The sequence below is a fragment of the Carassius gibelio genome, chromosome B25 (genome assembly GCF_023724105.1).
Source record: "Carassius gibelio isolate Cgi1373 ecotype wild population from Czech Republic chromosome B25, carGib1.2-hapl.c, whole genome shotgun sequence".
In the NCBI taxonomy this organism is placed as follows: Eukaryota; Metazoa; Chordata; class Actinopteri; order Cypriniformes; family Cyprinidae; genus Carassius; species Carassius gibelio.
The window spans coordinates 7,437,742-7,459,263 of NC_068420.1; the positions used below are offsets into that span (position 1 = coordinate 7,437,742).

At 37.3% G+C, this 21,522-nt stretch overlaps 1 protein-coding gene across 1 annotated transcript in view; it reads left to right on the forward strand.

Moving 5' to 3' along the window:
* The window catches only part of LOC128014041 (mucin-2-like), a 68,902-nt gene that overhangs the window by 33,702 nt on the left and 13,678 nt on the right, over positions 1-21,522 (forward strand). The window contains exons 26-40 of the mRNA XM_052597281.1: positions 2,479-2,607; positions 2,921-3,023; positions 3,131-3,250; positions 3,758-3,946; positions 4,352-4,531; positions 4,937-5,134; positions 5,540-5,728; positions 6,719-6,814; positions 9,314-9,511; positions 9,917-10,114; positions 10,622-10,819; positions 11,225-11,387; positions 12,368-12,542; positions 18,992-19,239; positions 19,341-19,524. Coding sequence (XP_052453241.1) covers positions 2,479-2,607; positions 2,921-3,023; positions 3,131-3,250; positions 3,758-3,946; positions 4,352-4,531; positions 4,937-5,134; positions 5,540-5,728; positions 6,719-6,814; positions 9,314-9,511; positions 9,917-10,114; positions 10,622-10,819; positions 11,225-11,387; positions 12,368-12,542; positions 18,992-19,239; positions 19,341-19,524 — 2,568 coding nt within the window. The remainder of the gene's footprint in view (positions 1-2,478; positions 2,608-2,920; positions 3,024-3,130; positions 3,251-3,757; positions 3,947-4,351; positions 4,532-4,936; positions 5,135-5,539; positions 5,729-6,718; positions 6,815-9,313; positions 9,512-9,916; positions 10,115-10,621; positions 10,820-11,224; positions 11,388-12,367; positions 12,543-18,991; positions 19,240-19,340; positions 19,525-21,522) is intronic.

Sequence of the window (21,522 nt, forward strand, 5' to 3'; positions counted from 1 at the left end):
ATTATAATTCCATACAGTTAGTGTTGGCGGTATGGTTATGTTCTGGGCAACACTCCACACGCTGGTCCATGCAGCCATGCTTGGACAGAGCGGGGAGAGCAGCAAGACAAACCCCACTGGGGTACAGAACATAACCATTAAAAGCATATATAAATTACCATTCACAATTATTTGAGTTGTAAACAAAATATGATATAGACTGCTTCCAATGAAGAGACTGTAAAGAAAGAACAAAGTTAGATCGGATTACAGGTTTAGTTGGTGGAGTTGGGGGTTGAAGGAGGGAGTTAATTGCAAGCAGCGATGCGATGGAAGAGACACCGAAGAATGGGAATTTAAATAGACAGGATTGGTACATGTCAGGAACAGCTGACTTTCAGCTGATGCAAGTGTGACTAACGTGGCCTTTATTTACTTTATTATGGGCCAAGCCCATGAAGGGTTAAAACTTTTGAATCCTTTGGTCTAGAAAAATGAAACTTAGTGCACATGATTACTCTCTACAAGCTGACTCCATTCTAAAACTTACATTAAGACTTCACCCATGACAGTAGTTGCCATTATGAAAAGTACAATATAATTTTTTTTTGCCACTCCTCTTTCAAAATATTTCAAATTCTTCCCAACAATTGGCTCAGATGATCTCTGGACTGGACCACACAAAAATAACTGAACAGATTTTTTACATTAATCTTCATTCAAAAGTAGAGGTGCTCCGATCACGATCGGCCGATCGTTATCTCATCAGTAAAGCCGGTTTTCTAATCAGCAGTTAATTCCATCAGGTGCGTGATTTCACATAGAGCAGCTGTTACTACACAGAGCCGTTGTTAATAGAGAAGATGCGCAAATCACGTTAATTTTCAGCGTTTATTGGCCCATCTTCTCAGTTAACAACGGCTCTGTGTAGTAACAGCTGCTCTATGTGAAATCACGCACCTGATGGAATTAACCGCTGATTAGAAAACCGGCTTTACTGATGAGATGCGCATTAACGATCAGCCGATCGTGATCGGAGCACCCCTATTCAAAAGTTATGATGTCGCAAACTTAACAAGATACACCCAAAATTGGTTCAGAGGCTGTATCTACGCCTCAGTAGGCTTCCCTAACACCATGATCTGAGGGTCCACTTTAAATTTTAAAACAGTGCCCCTTATGGATCATTAAAACTGCTATTTATATAATAAAACTCTTAACAGTTTGGCAGAGGGTCATGATCTTGGTGTCTGGATTAATAATAATAATAAAACAAATCTGATCAGATGATCTTTGTAAAAATGGCATTGCATGCCCAAGAGGTTGCCAATCCCTTCATTAAAGGGATATTATCCACAAACAGTAACAGAATCAAAAACTCATGTAATTTGTGCACAATAGTTTTATGCCTTGCCTTGCCTTGCCAAAAGTTTTATTAATTAACACTCACGCTTAACAAATCTAACAAACATATAGAATTACAAATACATGGGAGAAGGGCCAATGAGACAGAATTAAATTAAACTGTTAGAAAAACAGAGAATGAAGCTATGAAAAAAGTCGATTAACCACTTGAGTGACTAAGTCCTTTCAGGCAACTCGTGCCACTTGGCCGCCATCTTGGCAAAGCCTCCGGGCAGCTATTTCGGACTAACAAGACCAGGCTCCTATCTAAAAGAATGGGCAGAGAGTCAGAACTGCACTTTCACTGGTCATCAGGACATAAAATCTGCATGTATAGAAACAGCAGTAGAATATGATAAAATGACTTGAAAGATGACTTTGCCCCAAAATATGCAGTGCAAAATAAAATGCAGTGCTGCTGCGATGTTCATTCAAAATATTGTGGAAAAAGAAAACATCAATGTGAAAACAACACCTACTTCTTGCCAAAAGCTTTTCTTCATCCACAAAACCAAGATGGGGTACATAGACTGGAATCATGACAACAAAAAACAATATACAAAACAGTAATGATACACACATGTTCTGGGGATGTGCATGTTCATTTACAGAAAAGCTTTATTATAGATTAATGAAAGGTGTCTTTTCCTATAGGTAGTGTCTGTCTGTCTCAGTGGCCCTATCATACACCCTGCACAATGCGGCAAAAACACGCAAATGTTTTTTGATAGTTTCAGCCCAATGTATTTATCATGTTGTTTAAATAGCAAATGCATTTGTGCCCATGGGCATGCTGGTTGGAAAACAAGGTGTGTTCAGGTGCATTGTTGGTGTGTTGGTATTTTGAGGCAACTGAAATATGCACTTGACCAACTGAAACCTGGTCAATGGAGCAAAATATATATATATATATATTACTGGAGGTCTGTATAGTCCTTTGGGGTTATTTGCATTTTGGGGTCCATAGACCTTGTAGTTGGCTTGTTGGTTGGGTGAGGGAATTTAGAGATTATTTGTTAAATATAACAAATAATAAAGTGTCTGAATTGTCCATTCCTTACATTGTTCATACTAATGTCCATGTTTCCTTATCAGCTGTGTACTGTGACTACTACAATAAAGATAAAAGATGCACATGGCATTACAGTCCTTGTCATACACCTTGCTACAAAACCTGTCGCAACTCTGATGATATCTGCAATAACACTTTACCCCATCTGGAAGGTGAGTGATTGAAGACTAATTATACATGGTAAATGCTGGATGTTGCCTTGCGCTTTATATATATATGTGTGTGTGTGTGTGTGTGTGTGTGTGTGTGTGTGTGTGCGTGTGTGTGTGTGTGTGTGTGTGTGTGTGTGCGTGTGTGTGTGTGTGTATGAAGAGTTCAGATGCAAAAGCCTCAAAATGCCTATCTATCTAAATATTGATTATTTTTAATTATTGGTAAATTTAGAAGCCATACTTGCTAGATTTTTTTATAAACCTACAACTATATAATTTATGTGCTATATTTGAACATTTTTTTTTTGCACAGGATGTTATCCAAACTGTCCAACAGACAGGCCTATTTTTGATGAGCAAAATCAGGAGTGTGTAGAGGAGTGTTCAAACACCTCACCTAGTCCCACGCCATCTACGTCAACAGAAATACCATCTACAACTAGTACAACTTCTGGCACAACACCTACTTCAACATTAACAACTATCTCAACTACAAGCAGTCCTACGTCATCTACATCAACAGAAATACCATCTACAACTACTACAACTACTGGCACAACACCTACATCAACATTTACAACAACCTCAACTACTACCACTACTCCAATGCCATCTACATCAACAGAAATACCATCTACAACTAGTACAACTTCTGGCACAACACCTACGTCAACATTTACAACCACCTCAACTACTACCACTACTCCAATGCCATCTACATCAACAGAAATACCATCTACAACTAGTACAACTTCTGGCACAACACCTACTTCAACATTAACAACCACATCAACTTCTACCACTACTCCAATGCCATCTACCTCAACAGAAATACCTTGTAAATATGGTTACTGGTCTGAGTGGTTCAATTCTGATTCAGGAGGAAAGCATGACAATGAGACATATGAAAACATCAAGAAGAGTGGAAAGAATATCTGTGAAAGGCCAAAAAATATTGAATGTAGGAATGTGGGGATGGAACATGTGATATTTGATGATTTTATTAAAGATACCAAACAAGTTGTCCAGTGCGATGTTTCCAGTGGTTTGATGTGCAACAAGGAACAACAGACTGCCCCCCCTTTCAAATGCTTTGACTATGAAATTAGGGTCTGTTGTGAAACTACAACTTCTACGCCAACCTCTACAGTAACAGTTCCAACAACACCTACTACAACATTAACAACTACCTCAACTACAAGCAGTCCTACATCATTCACATCAACAGAAATACCATCTTCAACTACTGGCACAACAGCTACTTCAACATTTACAACCACCTCAACTACTACCACTACTCCAATGCCATCTACATCAACAGAAATGCCATCTACAACTAGTACAACTTCTGGCACAACACCTACTTCAACATTAACAACCACATCAACTTCTACCACTACTCCAATGCCATCTACCTCAACAGAAATACCTTGTAAATATGGTTACTGGTCTGAGTGGTTCAATTCTGATTCAGGAGGAAAGCATGACAATGAGACATATGAAAACATCAAGAAGAGTGGAAAGAATATCTGTGAAAGGCCAAAAAATATTGAATGTAGGAATGTGGGGATGGAAGATGTGATATTTGATGATTTTATTAAAGATACCAAGCAAGTTGTCCAGTGCGATGTTTCCAATGGTTTGATGTGCAACAAGGAACAACAGACTGCCCCCCCTTTCAAATGCTTTGACTATGAAATTAGGGTCTGTTGTGAAACTACAACTTCTACGCCAACCTCTACAGCAACAGTTCCAACAACACCTACTACAACATTAACAACTACCTCAACTACAAGCAGTCCTACATCATTCACATCAACAGAAATACCATCTTCAACTACTGGCACAACACCTACTTCAACATTTACAACCACCTCAACTACTCCCACACCATCAACGTCAACAGAAATACCATCTACAACTAGTACAACTTCTGGCACAACACCTACTTCAACATTAACAACCACATCAACTTCTACCACTTCTCCAATGCCATCTACCTCAACAGAAATACCTTGTAAATATGGTTACTGGTCTGAGTGGTTCAATTCTGATTCAGGAGGAAAGCATGACAATGAGACATATGAAAACATCAAGAAGAGTGGAAAAAATATCTGTGAAAGGCCAAAAAATATTGAATGTAGGAATGTGGGGATGGAAGATGTGATATTTGATGATTTTATTAAAGATACCAAACAAGTTGTCCAGTGCGATGTTTCCAGTGGATTGATGTGCAACAAGGAACAACAGATTGCCCCCCCTTTCAAATGCTTTGACTATGAAATTAGGGTCTGTTGTGAAACTACAACTTCTACGCCAACCTCTACAGTAACAGTTCCAACAACACCTACTACAACATTAACAACTACCTCAACTACAAGCAGTCCTACGTCATCTACATCAACAGAAATACCATCTACAACTACTACAACTACTGGCACAACACCTACTTCAACATTTACAACCACCTCAACTACTACCACTACTCCAATACCATCTACGCCAACAGAAATACCATCTACAACTAGTACAACTTCTGGCACAACACCTACTTCAACATTAACAACCACTTCAACTTCTACCACTACTCCAATGCCATCTACATCAACAGAATTACCCTGTATATATGGTTACTGGTCTGAGTGGTTCAATTCTGATTCAGGAGGAAAGCATGACAATGAGACATATGAAAACATAAAGAACAGTGGAAAAAATATCTGTGAAAGGCCAAAAAATATTGAATGTAGGAATGTGGGGATGGAAGATGTGATATTTGATGATTTTATTAAAGATACCAAACAAGTTGTCCAGTGCGATGTTTCCAATGGTTTGATGTGCAACAAGGAACAACAGACTGCCCCCCCCTTCAAATGCTTTGACTATGAAATTAGGGTTTGTTGTGAAACTACAACTTCTACGCCAACCTCTACAGCAACTGTTCCAACAACACCTACTACAACATTAACAACTACCTCAACTACAAGCAGTCCTACATCATTCACATCAACAGAAATACCATCCACAACTACTGGCACAACACCTACTTCAACATTTACAACCACCTCAACTACTCCCACTACTCCCACACCATCTACGTCAACAGAAATACCATCAACAACTAGTACAACTTCTGGCACAACACCTACTTCAACATTAACAACCACTTCAACTTCTACCACTACTCCAATGCCATCTACGTCAACAGAATTACCCTGTATATATGGTTACTGGTCTGAGTGGTTCAATTCTGATTCAGGAGGAAAGCATGACAATGAGACATATGAAAACATAAAGAACAGTGGAAAGTATATCTGTGAAAGGCCAAAAAATATTGAATGTAGGAATGTGGGGATGGAACATGTGATATTTGATGATTTTATTAAAGATACCAAACAAGTTGTCCAGTGCGATGTTTCCAGTGGTTTGATGTGCAACAAAGAACAACAGACTGCCCCCCCTTTCAAATGCTTTGACTATGAAATTAGGGTTTGTTGTGAAACTACAACTTCTACCCCAACCTCTACAGTAACAGTTCCAACAACACCTACTAAAACATTAACAACTATCTCAACAACAAGCAGTCCTACATCATTCACATCTACAGAAATACCATCCACAACTACTGGCACAACACCTACTTCAACATTTACAACCACCTCAACTTCTCCCACGCCATCTACGTCAACAGAAATACCATCTACAACTAGTACAACTTCTGGCACAACACCTACTTCAACATTAACAACCACTTCAACTTCTACCACTACTCCAATGCCATCTACGTCAACAGAATTACCCTGTATATATGGTTACTGGTCTGAGTGGTTCAATTCTGATTCAGGAGGAAAGCATGACAATGAGACATATGAAAACATAAAGAACAGTGGAAAAAATATCTGTGAAACGCCAAAAAATATTGAATGTAGGAATGTGGGGATGGAAGATGTGATATTTGATGATTTCATTAAAGATACCAAACAAGTTGTCCAGTGCGATGTTTCCAGTGGTTTGACGTGCAACAAAGAACAACAGACTGCCCCTCCTTTCAAATGCTTTGACTATGAAATTAGGGTTTGTTGTGAAACTACAACTTCTACGCCAACCTCTACAGTAACAGTTCCAACAACACATACTACAACATTAACAACTACCTCAACTACAAGCAGTCCTACATCATCTACATCAACAGAAATACCATCTACAACTAGTACAACTACTGGCACAACACCTACTTCAACATTTACGACCACCTCAACTACTACCACTACTCCAACGTCATCTACATCAACAAAAATACCATCAACAACTAGTACAACTTCTGGCACAACACCTACTTCAACATTAACAACCACTTCAACTTCTACCACTACTCCAATGCCATCTACGTCAACAGAATTACCCTGTATATATGGTTACTGGTCTGAGTGGTTCAATTCTGATTCAGGAGGAAAGCATGACAATGAGACATATGAAAACATAAAGAACAGTGGAAAAAATATCTGTGAAAGGCCAAAAAATATTGAATGTAGGAATGTGGGGATGGAAGATGTCATATTTGATGATTTTATTAAAGATACCAAACAAGTTGTCCAGTGCGATGTTTCCAGTGGTTTGATGTGCAACAAAGAACAACAGACTGCTCCTCCTTTCAAATGCTTTGACTATGAAATTAGGGTTTGTTGTGAAACTACAACTTCTACGCCAACCTCTACAGTAACAGTTCCAACAACACCTACTACAACATTAACAACTACCTCAACTACAAGCAGTCCTACATCATCTAAATCAACAGAAATACCATCTACAACTAGTACAACTACTGGCACAATACCTACTTCAACATTTACGACCACCTCAACTACTACCACTACTCCAACGCCATCTACGTCAACAGAAATACCATCAACAACTAGTACAACTTCTGGCACAACACCTACTTCAACATTAACAACCACATCAACTTTTACCACTACTTCAATGCCATCTACGTCAACAGAAATACCTTGTAAATATGGTTACTGGTCTGAGTGGTTCAATTCTGATTCAGGAGGAAAGCATGACAATGAGACATATGAAAACATCAAGAAGAGTGGAAAGAATATCTGTGAAAGGCCAAAAAATATTGAATGTAGGAATGTGGGGATGGAACATGTGATATTTGATGATTTTATTAAAGATACCAAACAAGTCGTCCAGTGCGATGTTTCCAGTGGTTTGATGTGCAACAAGGAACAACAGACTGCCCCCCCTTTCAAATGCTTTGACTATGAAATTAGGGTTTGTTGTGAAACTACAACTTCTACGCCAACCTCTACAGTAACAGTTCCAACAACACCTACTAAAACATTAACAACTACCTCAACTACAAGCAGTCCTACATCATTCACATCAACAGAAATACCATCCACAACTACTGGCACAACACCTACTTCAACATTTACAACCACCTCAACTACTCCCACTACTCCCACGCCATCTACGTCAACAGAAATACCATCAACAACTAGTACAACTTCTGGCACAACACCTACTACAACATTAACAACTACCTCAACTACAAGCAGTCCTACATCATCTAAATCAACAGAAATACCATCTACAACTAGTACAACTACTGGCACAATACCTACTTCAACATTTACGACCACCTCAACTACTACCACTACTCCAACGCCATCTACGTCAACAGAAATACCATCAACAACTAGTACAACTTCTGGCACAACACCTACTTCAACATTAACAACCACATCAACTTTTACCACTACTTCAATGCCATCTACGTCAACAGAAATACCTTGTAAATATGGTTACTGGTCTGAGTGGTTCAATTCTGATTCAGGAGGAAAGCATGACAATGAGACATATGAAAACATCAAGAAGAGTGGAAAGAATATCTGTGAAAGGCCAAAAAATATTGAATGTAGGAATGTGGGGATGGAACATGTGATATTTGATGATTTTATTAAAGATACCAAACAAGTCGTCCAGTGCGATGTTTCCAGTGGTTTGATGTGCAACAAGGAACAACAGACTGCCCCCCCTTTCAAATGCTTTGACTATGAAATTAGGGTTTGTTGTGAAACTACAACTTCTACGCCAACCTCTACAGTAACAGTTCCAACAACACCTACTAAAACATTAACAACTACCTCAACTACAAGCAGTCCTACATCATTCACATCAACAGAAATACCATCCACAACTACTGGCACAACACCTACTTCAACATTTACAACCACCTCAACTACTCCCACTACTCCCACGCCATCTACGTCAACAGAAATACCATCAACAACTAGTACAACTTCTGGCACAACACCTACTTCAACATTAACAACCACATCTACTTCTACCTCTACTCCAATGCCATCTACCTCAACAGAAATACCTTGTAAATATGGTTACTGGTCTGAGTGGTTCAATTCTGATTCAGGAGGAAAGCATGACAATGAGACATATGAAAACATAAAGAAGAGTGGAAAAAATATCTGTGAAAGGCCAAAAAATATTGAATGTAGGAATGTGGGGATGGAAGATGTGATATTTGATGATTTTATTAAAGATACCAAACAAGTTGTCCAGTGCGATGTTTCCAGTGGATTGATGTGCAACAAGGAACAACAGATTGCCCCCCCTTTCAAATGCTTTGACTATGAAATTAGGGTCTGTTGTGAAACTACAACTTCTACGCCAACCTCTACAGTAACAGTTCCAACAACACCTACTACAACATTAACAACTACCTCAACTACAAGCAGTCCTACGTCATCTACATCAACAGAAATACCATCTACAACTACTACAACTACTGGCACAACACCTACTTCAACATTTACAACCACCTCAACTACTACCACTACTCCAATACCATCTACGTCAACAGAAATACCATCTACAACTAGTACAACTTCTGGCACAACACCTACTTCAACATTAACAACCACATCAACTTCTACCACTACTCCAATGCCATCTACCTCAACAGAAATACCTTGTAAATATGGTTACTGGTCTGAGTGGTTCAATTCTGATTCAGGAGGAAAGCATGACAATGAGACATATGAAAACATAAAGAAGAGTGGAAAAAATATCTGTGAAAGGCCAAAAAATATTGAATGTAGGAATGTGGGGATGGAAGATGTGATATTTGATGATTTTATTAAAGATACCAAACAAGTTGTCCAGTGCGATGTTTCCAGTGGATTGATGTGCAACAAGGAACAACAGATTGCCCCCCCTTTCAAATGCTTTGACTATGAAATTAGGGTCTGTTGTGAAACTACAACTTCTACGCCAACCTCTACAGTAACAGTTCCAACAACACCTGCTACAACATTAACAACTACCTCAACTACAAGCAGTCCTACATCATCTACATCAACAGAAATACCATCTACAACTACTACAACTACTGGCACAACACCTACATCAACATTTACAACAACCTCAACTACTACCACTACTCCAATGCCATCTACATCAACAGAAATACCATCTACAACTAGTACAACTTCTGGCACAACACCTACGTCAACATTTACAACCACCTCAACTACTACCACTACTCCAATGCCATCTACATCAACAGAAATACCATCTACAACTAGTACAACTTCTGGCACAACACCTACTTCAACATTAACAACCACATCAACTTCTACCACTACTCCAATGCCATCTACCTCAACAGAAATACCTTGTAAATATGGTTACTGGTCTGAGTGGTTCAATTCTGATTCAGGAGGAAAGCATGACAATGAGACATATGAAAACATAAAGAACAGTGGAAAGTATATCTGTGAAAGGCCAAAAAATATTGAATGTAGGAATGTGGGGATGGAACATTTGATATTTGATGATTTTATTAAAGATACCAAACAAGTTGTCCAGTGCGATATTTCCAGTGGTTTGATGTGCAACAAGGAACAACAGACTGCCCCCCCTTTCAAATGCTTTGACTATGAAATTAGGGTTTGTTGTGAAACTACAACTTCTACGCCAACCTCTACAGTAACAGTTCCAACAACACCTACTACAACATTAACAACTACCTCAACTACAAGCAGTCCTACGTCATCTACATCAACAGAAATACCATCTACAACTACTACAACTACTGGCACAACACCTACTTCAACATTTACAACCACCTCAACTACTTCCACTACTCCCACACCATCAACATCAACAGAAATACCATCTACAACTAGTACAACTTCTGGCACAACACCTACTTCAACATTAACAACCACTTCAACTTCTACCACTACTCCAATGCCATCTACGTCAACAGAATTACCCTGCATATATGGTTACTGGTCTGAGTGGTTTAATTCTGATTCTGGAGGAAAGCATGACAATGAGACATATGAAAACATAAAGAACAGTGGAAAAAATATCTGTGAAAGGCCAAAAAATATTGAATGTAGGAATGTGGGGATGGAACATGTGATATTTGATGATTTTATTAAAGATACCAAACAAGTTGTCCAGTGCGATGTTTCCAGTGGTTTGATGTGCAACAAAGAACAACAGACTGCCCCCCCTTTCAAATGCTTTGACTATGAAATTAGGGTTTGTTGTGAAACTACAACTTCTACGCCAACCTCTACAGTAACAGTTCCAACAACACCTACTACAACATTAACAACTACCTCAACTACAAGCAGTCCTACATCATCTACATCAACAGAAATACCATATACAACTACTGGCACAACACCTACTTCAACATTTACAACCACCTCAACTACTACCACTACTCCAACGTCATCTACGTCAACAGAAATACCATCTACAACTAGTATAACTTCTGGCACAACACCTACTTCAACATCAACAACTACCTCAACTACAAGCAGTCCTACGTCATCTACATCAACAGAAATACCATCTACAACCACTACAACTACTGGCACAACACCTACTTCAACTCCTATAACCACCTCAACTACAACCACTAGTCCAACGACATCTACGTCAACAGAAATACCATCTACAACTAGTACTACTTCTGGCACAACAGCTACTTCAACATTAACAACCACCTCAACTTCTCTCACTACTCCAACACCATCTACTTCAACAGAAATACCACCTACAACTAGTACAACTACTGGCACAGCACCTACTTCCACGTTTACAACCACCTTAACTACATCCACTCCTACACCGTCTACGTCAACAGAAATACCATTTACAACTAGTACAATTACTGGCACAACACCTACTTCAACATTAACAACCACCTCAACTTCTACCACTACTCCATCTACATCAACAGAAATGCCATCTACAGCTAGTACAACTAGTGGCACAACATTTACTTCAATATCTACAACCCCTACACATTGTTTTTGTGTAGTTCAAGGAAAATATTATAAGCCTGGTTAGTAAACCATTGTGTTTTATACAATTGTCTGAAATTCTCCAGCCATATGTCACAGAGGTCTTTTGATTATTTTCCTTTTTTATAGGACAGTTAATATCAGATAATATACACATTGGCACCGGAATTTGTCTGAACATGACCTGCTCCATAACCTGTGCAATTCAGAACATCACTTGGCCATGTCAACCAACTAATCCACCATATTGTGCTAAATGGAACAAAACGGTAAAATATACATTCAACATTTACAGTACTTTCATTCAGTTTTTTTTATGTTTTTCATCTCAAAAGAAACAATAAGTTAATACCATTCAGTTTACGTTGCATCAATTTTTCTAACGCTGGTACTTTCTGCAATTTTTCTAGACTAACGAGATCTTCAGGTTATCTAACTGCACTATGGCAAAGTGTATAATAGATGACATCATTGAGATTGTTCCATTGCAATGCCCTCCACTGCAGAACATCACCTGTAAAAATCACCAGCCACAAGTGCTAGTCAAGGATGAGAACCAGTGCTGCCAACAGTATGCCTGTGATTGTAAGTAAACTGTCCATCTCAAATTTAAGTGTCATCATCATGAGTCACTGAAATATATATATATATATATATATATATATATATATATATATATATACTGTATATATATTTCAATCTGGACCACTTCCGTCAAGTATATTTATGACAATTATATTGAATACAGTTAGTATTGGCGGTATAGTTATGTTCTGGGCAACCCTCCACACGCCTGTCTATGCAGCCATGCTTGGACAGAGCGGGGAAAGCCTCAAGACAAACACCCCTGGGGTACAGAACAGAACCATTATAAGCATACATAATTACAATTCACAATTATATGAGTTGTAAACTAAATGTGATAGAGACTGCTTTCATTGAAGAAACTGTAAAGAAAGAACAAAGTTAGATCGGATTACAGGTTCAGTTGGTGGAGTTGGGGATGGAGGAGGGAGTTAATTGCAAGCAGTGATGCGATGTAAGAGACACTGAAGAATGGTAATTTAAATAGACCGCAGGTGATAGGTGTCAAGACCGGATTGGTACACGTCAGGAACAGCTGACTGTTGGCTGATGCAAGCGTGACTAACGTGGCCTGACTGAACTAACGCAATGCTGAATCGCTGTCATCTTTCCTGACTCAGTGTTCATGTAGCATTTTACATTCTTTAAGTGCACAGTACTTTTAGATCATGAATGAGGTGACCCCTAAGAATCATGAATGAATAGATAGGAAATCCGGGATGGAGATGAAGAGTCATGAACAGAAACATAGGTGGTAGTTTATCCTTGCATATAAAACTGTGATTGTATGTTACACAGTATGAGAAGAATAAAGACTGAAAATATTAAAAGCATATATGATTTAACACTGCATTTATGCTACTAAAGCATATACTATCCACCATTTCTTATAAAAAGGGTTTATACAGATAGGCCCTGGTTGCATGAGGGTAAATAAATAAAGAGAGCATTTAAATTTTTGGGCTGAGCCTTTTAAGTCAGTGGTTCTTAATCATGGTCCTCGCAACCAACCACTCATTTTGTATTCACTCGCACATTTTGTATTCAACCGTAAGTGCTCTGGGAAGTGGACACCACTGGATATTCCGCTATGATTCCAGTTTGAAAGAAGCGTATATGTGTATATGTTCAAAGGGAATCAAAGTGCACAAGACATAACTTCTATGCAAATCTCATGATTACAGTTAAATAACCCTTCACACTTTTGGAGTAAGTTTTGTTTGTGTGTGGAGATGCTGCAGACAGTGGTGTAACACAAATCTGTGTTCTCAAGTGAAGTAAACTTCAGCTGATTTCCCATGTGCAGGGAGTAGAGAGCAGTGAACACTATGTATGGAACATGTCAATCGGAATACAGTTCTTTTCAAACGAGCTGGTTATTAGAATCAGGTCTGTTAAAACAGAAAGACATGCAAAATATACAAAGTGAGAGGTCACAAGGACCAGGATTAAGAACCACTGCTTTAAATTATACACTTATTTATCATACTTGAAATTTTTTTGTACTATCCAGTCCAGGGCCGGATTGGGACTCATTTTCAGCCTTGGAGTTTCATGCCTTAGACCGGCCCACTTTAGTTCACAACTGACTATATTAAAATAATGTAATTAAAACCTCAGAATATAATTCCCTACAGCCTTGTAATTAATTGTATTTTTAAAAACATCATCATTTCCAATTCAGTACAAAAACAATAGCCTAAGTTTTGCTTCACAGTGAAGATTTATTAGAACATTAAATAACAGGATAGTGTAAGAATCTCTTTTCTTTAAGATTTAGTATTCATAAACATCCAAACATTGAAATAAAGAAAAAAATCTAATAAAAAAAAAATATATAAAACAAAATAAAAAATAAAGATTACAATAAAATGTATTGCACTTTCTAACGACAGTATCATCTCAGTTTCATTAATGTATTGCTGAATCATCAGGTATCATTAATTATCTCAGGGCATTTTTCATTGAGCAGGGCTCTTCAATACTATTACGTTAGTTCTTCTGAATGACAATCCTACCTGCCCATTCTGGTGTGTTGGGCTCATGACTGGAGCTTGGTAACGTTACTGGGCCTTGCTCTTCACTGTTAGCAGCAAACTGGACTAGAGGCGGCTGCTGCTGAAGAGCTACAAGAAAAAGTTTGATACATGAGCTGTATTTTGCAAACAACGTTGTTTTGCAATGTCACTAGCATCTTGAACTGCTCCTAACTACCCTAACCTAACCTAACTACCCTACCCGGCCTCGTCGTCTCCGTTTGTTTTGTTTTTTGAGGAAGAATGCTTGGAACATTTTTGTCCTCCTCAGTTTCTAAAGCTTTCTTCTTATTTATTCTGGACTTTTCAGTTCCGCATTTGCGATTTCTGTTATCCATTTTTATCTCACTTTTATTTTTATTTTGAGCAACTTGCAAGGTGACGTGTTGGTGGCGGGGCCAGGGAGTCAACAGATAATCACTTAATCATTATCTTGCAGGCTGCACTCTGTGAGAAAATATTCAATTAAAAATAGGGACGGTGGTAAAATAATAAATAAAAAGAGTGGGGCTGCGATAAAATAATTTAAATAATAATATATAATATATATTTATATATATATTTCAATCCAGTGCTATGACAACAACGGCCCTCGCAGCCAAAAAAACATACCGGCCCACCGGGAATTTTCCCGGTGCTCCTGATTAGCCATTCCGGGCCTGATCCAGTCCGTAGTAAAAAAAAAAAGTAATATATTTAAATTACATTTATTTCATACTAAGTATATTTCAAATCTATTAACATATTTACTGACATTTCCTTCTAGACTGATATAAAAACTATGATTAAACTGTATTTGGAGTACTACTTGTGCACAATGCACATTTCTTAATATTAAGCTTAATTAAAGCTGCGGAAGGTAACTTTTGACGCTCTAGCGGGTAATAAACAGAACTCATTGCATCTTCCGGAAGAACATTGTAGCCGGAACTACTTCTCTTTGTTTATTTCAATGAAGAATCACAAAGTTACTGGGTTACTCCGCCGCGGTACCCCCGAAGCAATCTGAAATAGTCCGAATATAAACACTTATTATAGGTGTACCCTAGTGATTCAGGACAAGCTAAAAACACGGTTTGGAAAATTGATTCATGGTGTACTCGCTTATTATATACATTTTTCTACATTTTGAACACAAACAAAGTTACGGACCGCAGCTCTGATTGGTTATTTTTTACCGGGAGCGATGGAGTTTCTGCAAATGGCAATAGGACCACTGGGAGGAGCCAGAGAAGCTTGATTTTTTCACTGATTAACTGTCTAATATTCTACTGTCAGGACATAATGACAGGTTTAACAAATATGTAAAAAATATATTTTTACAAAAGTTACCTACTGCAGCTTTAATGAGGATTGTATGATCTTTTAATAAAATTTGCATAAAGATGTACAAAATATACCTGAAATATATACTTGCAATAGTTCCACTTTAGCACAATCAAATATAGGCCTACTTCAGTATATCTTTAGTTGGACTTTAGAACTACTTTCATTAAGATGCTAAAGACTAAAATGCATTAAGAACAAAATTAGTTTTTCCAATTTAGCAGACTTTAAGTTTACCAGTTTAGTACACCAAAAGTGCAAATGCTGGATAATTTTAAAAAGTACTGTACATAAATATGTAAATGTATTATTAGCATACTTATATTGACATAAATGTATTTCAAAACATTTTAGCATATACATTTTTTTTCTCTAGAGGTATGTATCAGTAAAATACAACAAATAACTAACAAGAAATATCAAAGTTATATTTAGCTGATGGTGGAACTAGAATGGATAGGTCTTATTTTTCAATAGCTGCTTGCATAAAACTCAAGATATTAATGTTTGCCTAAAAATAACACCACTGGCTTTGCTCCCCTTTGCCTAAATTAATTACTTCAGACGTATGTGCCCTTTTGAAGCTTGTGTTCTGCAAGTGTCACATTATTGTTGATCCCAAAAAAGGCACAAAGTCACTTTTTTACAGACTTTTAAATTAAATGTTCCCTCCTGGTGGAATGACCTACCCAACTCAATCCGAGCAGCTGAGTCCTTAACCATCTTCAAGAATCAGCTTAAAACCCATTTCTTCTGTCTTTATTTGACCCTCTAACTTTAACACTCACTATTTTAATTATATTGTTTAAAAAAAATCTAACTGCCTTTCAATTTTTTTTGTATTCTATTTTCTTTTAATTTATTATCCAATTGTGCATGTGTTTGTATATATATTTACATTTACATTACATTTATTAATTTAGCAGACGCTTTTATCCAAAGTGACTTACAGATGAAGACAGTGGAAGCAATCAAAATACAACAAAAAGAGCAATGATATATAAGTGCTATAACAAGTCTCAGTTAGGCACAGTACACGTAGCATGGGATTTTAAATAATATAATAAATAAAAAGAAAACAGATTGAATAAAAAAATAAAAATAAAAAAGAATAGAGCAAGCTAGTTAGAGGTCTTTGCACATACAAACACACATACATGTACAATTGCATAATAAATGAAAAGAAAATAGAATACAAAAAGATTAGAAACTTAGTTTTTTTAAGAATGGAATTAGAATAGTGAGTGTTAAAGGTAGAGGGTCAAATAAAGATGGAAGAGTTGTGTTTTAAGCCGATTCTTGAAGATGGCTAAGGACTCAGCTGCTTGGATTGAGTTGGGGAGTTCATTCAACCAGAAGGGAACATTTAACTTAAAAGTCCGAAAAAGTGATTTTGTGCTTCTTTGGGATGGCACAATCAAGTGACGTTCACTTGCAGAACGCATGCTTCTAGAGGGCACATAAGTCTGAAGTAACAAATTTAGGTAAATGGGTGCAGAGCCAGTGGTAGTTTTGTAGGCAAACATCAATGCCTTGAATTTTATGCGAGCAGCTATTGGAAGCCAGTGCAAATTGATAAACAGAGGTGTGAAGTGTATTCTTTTTGGCTCATTAAAAATTAATCTTGCTGCCGCGTTCTGAGTTAATTGTAAAGGTTTGATAGAATTGGCTGGAAGACCTGCCAAGAGGGCATTGCAATAGTCCAGCCTGGACAGAACAAGAGCTTGAACAAGGAGTTGTGCAGCATGATCCGAAAGAAAGGGCTTGATCTTCTTGATGTTGAATAAAGCAAATCTGCAGGATCGGACAGTTTTAACAATGTGGTCTGAGAAAGTCAGCTGATCATCAATCATAACTCCAAGGCTTCTAGCTGTTTTTGAAGGAGTTATGGTTGAAGTGCCTAACTTGATGGTGAAATTGTGATGGAACGATGGGTTTGCTGGAATCACAAGCAGTTCTGTCTTGGCAAGGTTGAGTTGAAGGTGATGGTCCATCATCCAGGAAGAAATGTCTGTTAGACAAGCTGAGATGCAAATAGCTACCGTCGGATCATCAGGATGGAATGAGAGGTAGAGTTGAGTGTCATCAGCATAGCAGTGGTATGAAAAGCCATGTTTCTGAATGACAGAACCTAATGATGCCATGTAGACAGAGAAGAGAAGTGGTCCAAGAACTGAGCCCTGAGGCACCCCAGTAGTTAGATGTTGAGACTTGGACACCTCACCTCTCCAAGATACTTTGAAGGACCTATCTGATAGGTAAGACTCAAACCGTTGAAGTGTGGCTCCTGAGATGCCATTTGTCAGTAGGGTTGATAGGAGGATCTGGTGGTTAACCGTGTCAAAAGCAAGGCCGTCTCAGTTGAATGTCCACTTCTGAAGCCAGATTGGTTGCTGTCAATGAGATTGTCGTGTGTGAGAAATGTAGAGACTTGTTTGAACACAGCTCATTCAAGTGTTTTTGCAATAAAAGGAAGAAGGGAAACTGGTCTGTAGTTCTCAGAAAGAGATGGGTAGAGGTTGGGTTTCTTAAGTAGTGGAGTTATACGTGCCTGTCTAAATGATGAGGGAAAAACACCAGTGTGGAGGGAAGTGTTGATGATGTGAGTGAGTGCAGGTACAACTGCAGGAGAAATGGCTTGAAGGAGATTAGATGGAATAGGATCAAGCGGGCAAGTTGTAGGGTGATTAGAAAGGATGAGTTTTGAGACTTCTGCCTCAGAGAGTGAAGAGAAGGATGTAAATGAGTGTATATACATATAAGACCTCTAACACTAGCTTGCTCTATTCTTTTTCTGATCTATCTGTTTTCTTTTTATTTATTATATTATTTAAAAGCCCATGCTATGTGTACTGTGTTAACCAAACTGAGACTTTTTATAGCACTTATATATCATTGTTTTTTGTTTTGTTTTGTTTTTTGATTGCTTCCGCTGTCCTCATTTGTAAGTCGCTTTGGATAAAAGCCTCTGCTAAATGAACAAATGTAAATGTAAATGTAAATAGGTCAGAGGGATAAAAAAATAATAAACTAAATTTAGTGTCTAGTCAGTAATGTTTCTTATTGTTCACTCTCTCCTAATTGTAGGCTTTTGTCAAGGCTGGGGTGACCCGCATTACATCACATTTGATGGGCTTTCTTACACTTACCAAGGAAACTGCACTTATATATTGATGGAGGAAATTAGGCCTCGATACTATTTGAAGATCTACATTGACAATGTCTACTGTGACATTAATGAGCCAGTATCATGTCCCAGATCCATTATTGTGTCTTACAACAAACAAGTTATAACACTTAAGAATCACATGTTCATGAGAGGTGTGAATCTAGAGGTGAGACCTTGCAGTAAGACTGTAAAAAGACTCATGTATATGGCCTGCACTCTATTGTAAATGTCTTGGCTATTTTTTGTGATTGCTTGTTTTTCTATAAGGCTCTGAAGAATAATGTTAATCTAAAGTTGCCATATGATCTCAACGGAGTGAGAGTTGTAAAATCAAGCTTATACTTGATCCTGGAGATTCCACAACTAGACGTTGTTGTAAAATTTGGAATCACTGGCTTTAGCATCAATCTGCCATTCCAGCACTTTGGAAACAACACACAAGGTCACTGTGGTAAGTCGGAATAATTCTTTGAGTTTAAATAGTTTAAAAGTTTTTAAATTGATGTCATATTAAAAAGGCAGGCTGTTAAGACACATTGCAATGGCATTTCATATAAACTTGAAGTGCGCAAATGGAATTATTATTGTGTGCTTCTAATGCAAGAAATAATGGCACAGCTTAAGAAATTGCCTTTTATTAACTCCACCAGCACACCAGCCAACTCACTTACTCAGAGAACATCAGTGACAACACTGGGCACAGATATTTGAATGTACTGTAGGACACAATATAGACTGAATTCAAGCTCAAATCGCCGTCACACAAGCGCTCTCACTTTACCAGTTACACCACCAAATCAGTAACCTTTTACTATTAGAAATGATTCACGGGACTCCTGCAAAATAGATATATCTAAACATAAGATATCTAAAAACAAATACATTTATGTTCATATATTGCAAAAAAAAAAAAAAAAAAAAAAAAAAAATGAACAACTAATGTAGCACAAAAACGATTAACAGGCACATGCATAGGCAGAGTTTCTATTTATAAGACGTGTTTTCAGCGTTGAACAATGTTGATTTCTGGAGTGCAATGGCTAATCAGAGGTGTTAGAATCCACTCACCACTCAAAATGCTGGAGTTCATGTCCAGTGATGACATTTGTGTGTTTATCCTCTCATTATAACCAGTGTTGGGGAACTAGTTACATGTAACGGTGTTACGTAATTTAATTACAAAATGTACTGTAATTAGTTACAGTTACTAAGAAAAATTTTTAATTAAAGTACAGTTACTTATTTAACGATTACAAAGGGGACTATATTTGAATATTTACACACACACATACAGCTTATTTATTTCCCAAATGGCCCATAATCTCTGCGACGCGGAAAACACATAGCTACTGGTTCGTAGAATCCAGTCATAAAAATGGAATTCAGCCTAACGCTGACGGAATATTCCACATTTTGGACGAATAAATCAAAAGAATGTCAGTACACTTAAATAAAAGCACGATATGGTAGTGTCTGTGAATCATAAAATGATTTTTAGAATTCCTGACTAAATGTATAATCAAGTGAAACGAAGTTTCAAAAACAATATACAATACTATACAATTCAAAAGCTTGATGTAAATAATATAAATGTAACAAATAGAGATAACTGTAACAATTGTAAAAACAATGCTGTTCTTTCAATTTATTCCCCCTAAAAAACCTGAAAAATATTCTCAGCTCTTGTCAACATTAATAATAATAATAATAATAATAATAATAATAATAAATGTTTTTTTTTTTTTTTTTGTAGCAAATAAGATAGTTAAAAGGATTTCTGAAGGATTGTGTGACTGGAGCAATGGTGCAAAAAATTAGTTTGAAAGTCAGCTTTGATTGTTCTAATAAACTGTTTAACTGCTCCCCCAAGTGGATATTAAATTATGTTGTGGGATAATTAAATATATTCTAAATAAACTACAAACATAAAATTATATAGATTTATTTTGTTCTCACATTCTTTCTTGTAACTCCTCCCTCTCAGTGACACAAGCTGACTGAGAGGCTCATTATGCAGCTCATTATGCAGGCCTTTGTTTTCTCAGGTGTAAATCACAATGATATTCATGATTGACGCCTACTCGCATATGACTTTTACCAACAAAAAGTGTCTTAAAAAAAATTTAAATCAATATATTGTTTTCTGTAAGTGAGTAAACAAGATGATTTTCACATAATTTAGAAAGAAAAATTCTAGGCTACAAGCTCCAGTTCTCAAAAATCCTGGGAACCAATGTTCTGTATGTGTTTTATGGCCTTATTCAAGTGATTTAACATTTTTAGTTTTTCACTAACCACGCATTATATTTTTTTTTCTCAAAAATACAATCATGTACATACATGCATTTCACATATTATTATAGCCCAGTTTTTGCTGATTACAGTGAGATTAGACTTTACCCATTTAGATATTTATAAGAAACTGAAAAAAGCACAAATGTCAGGGCAT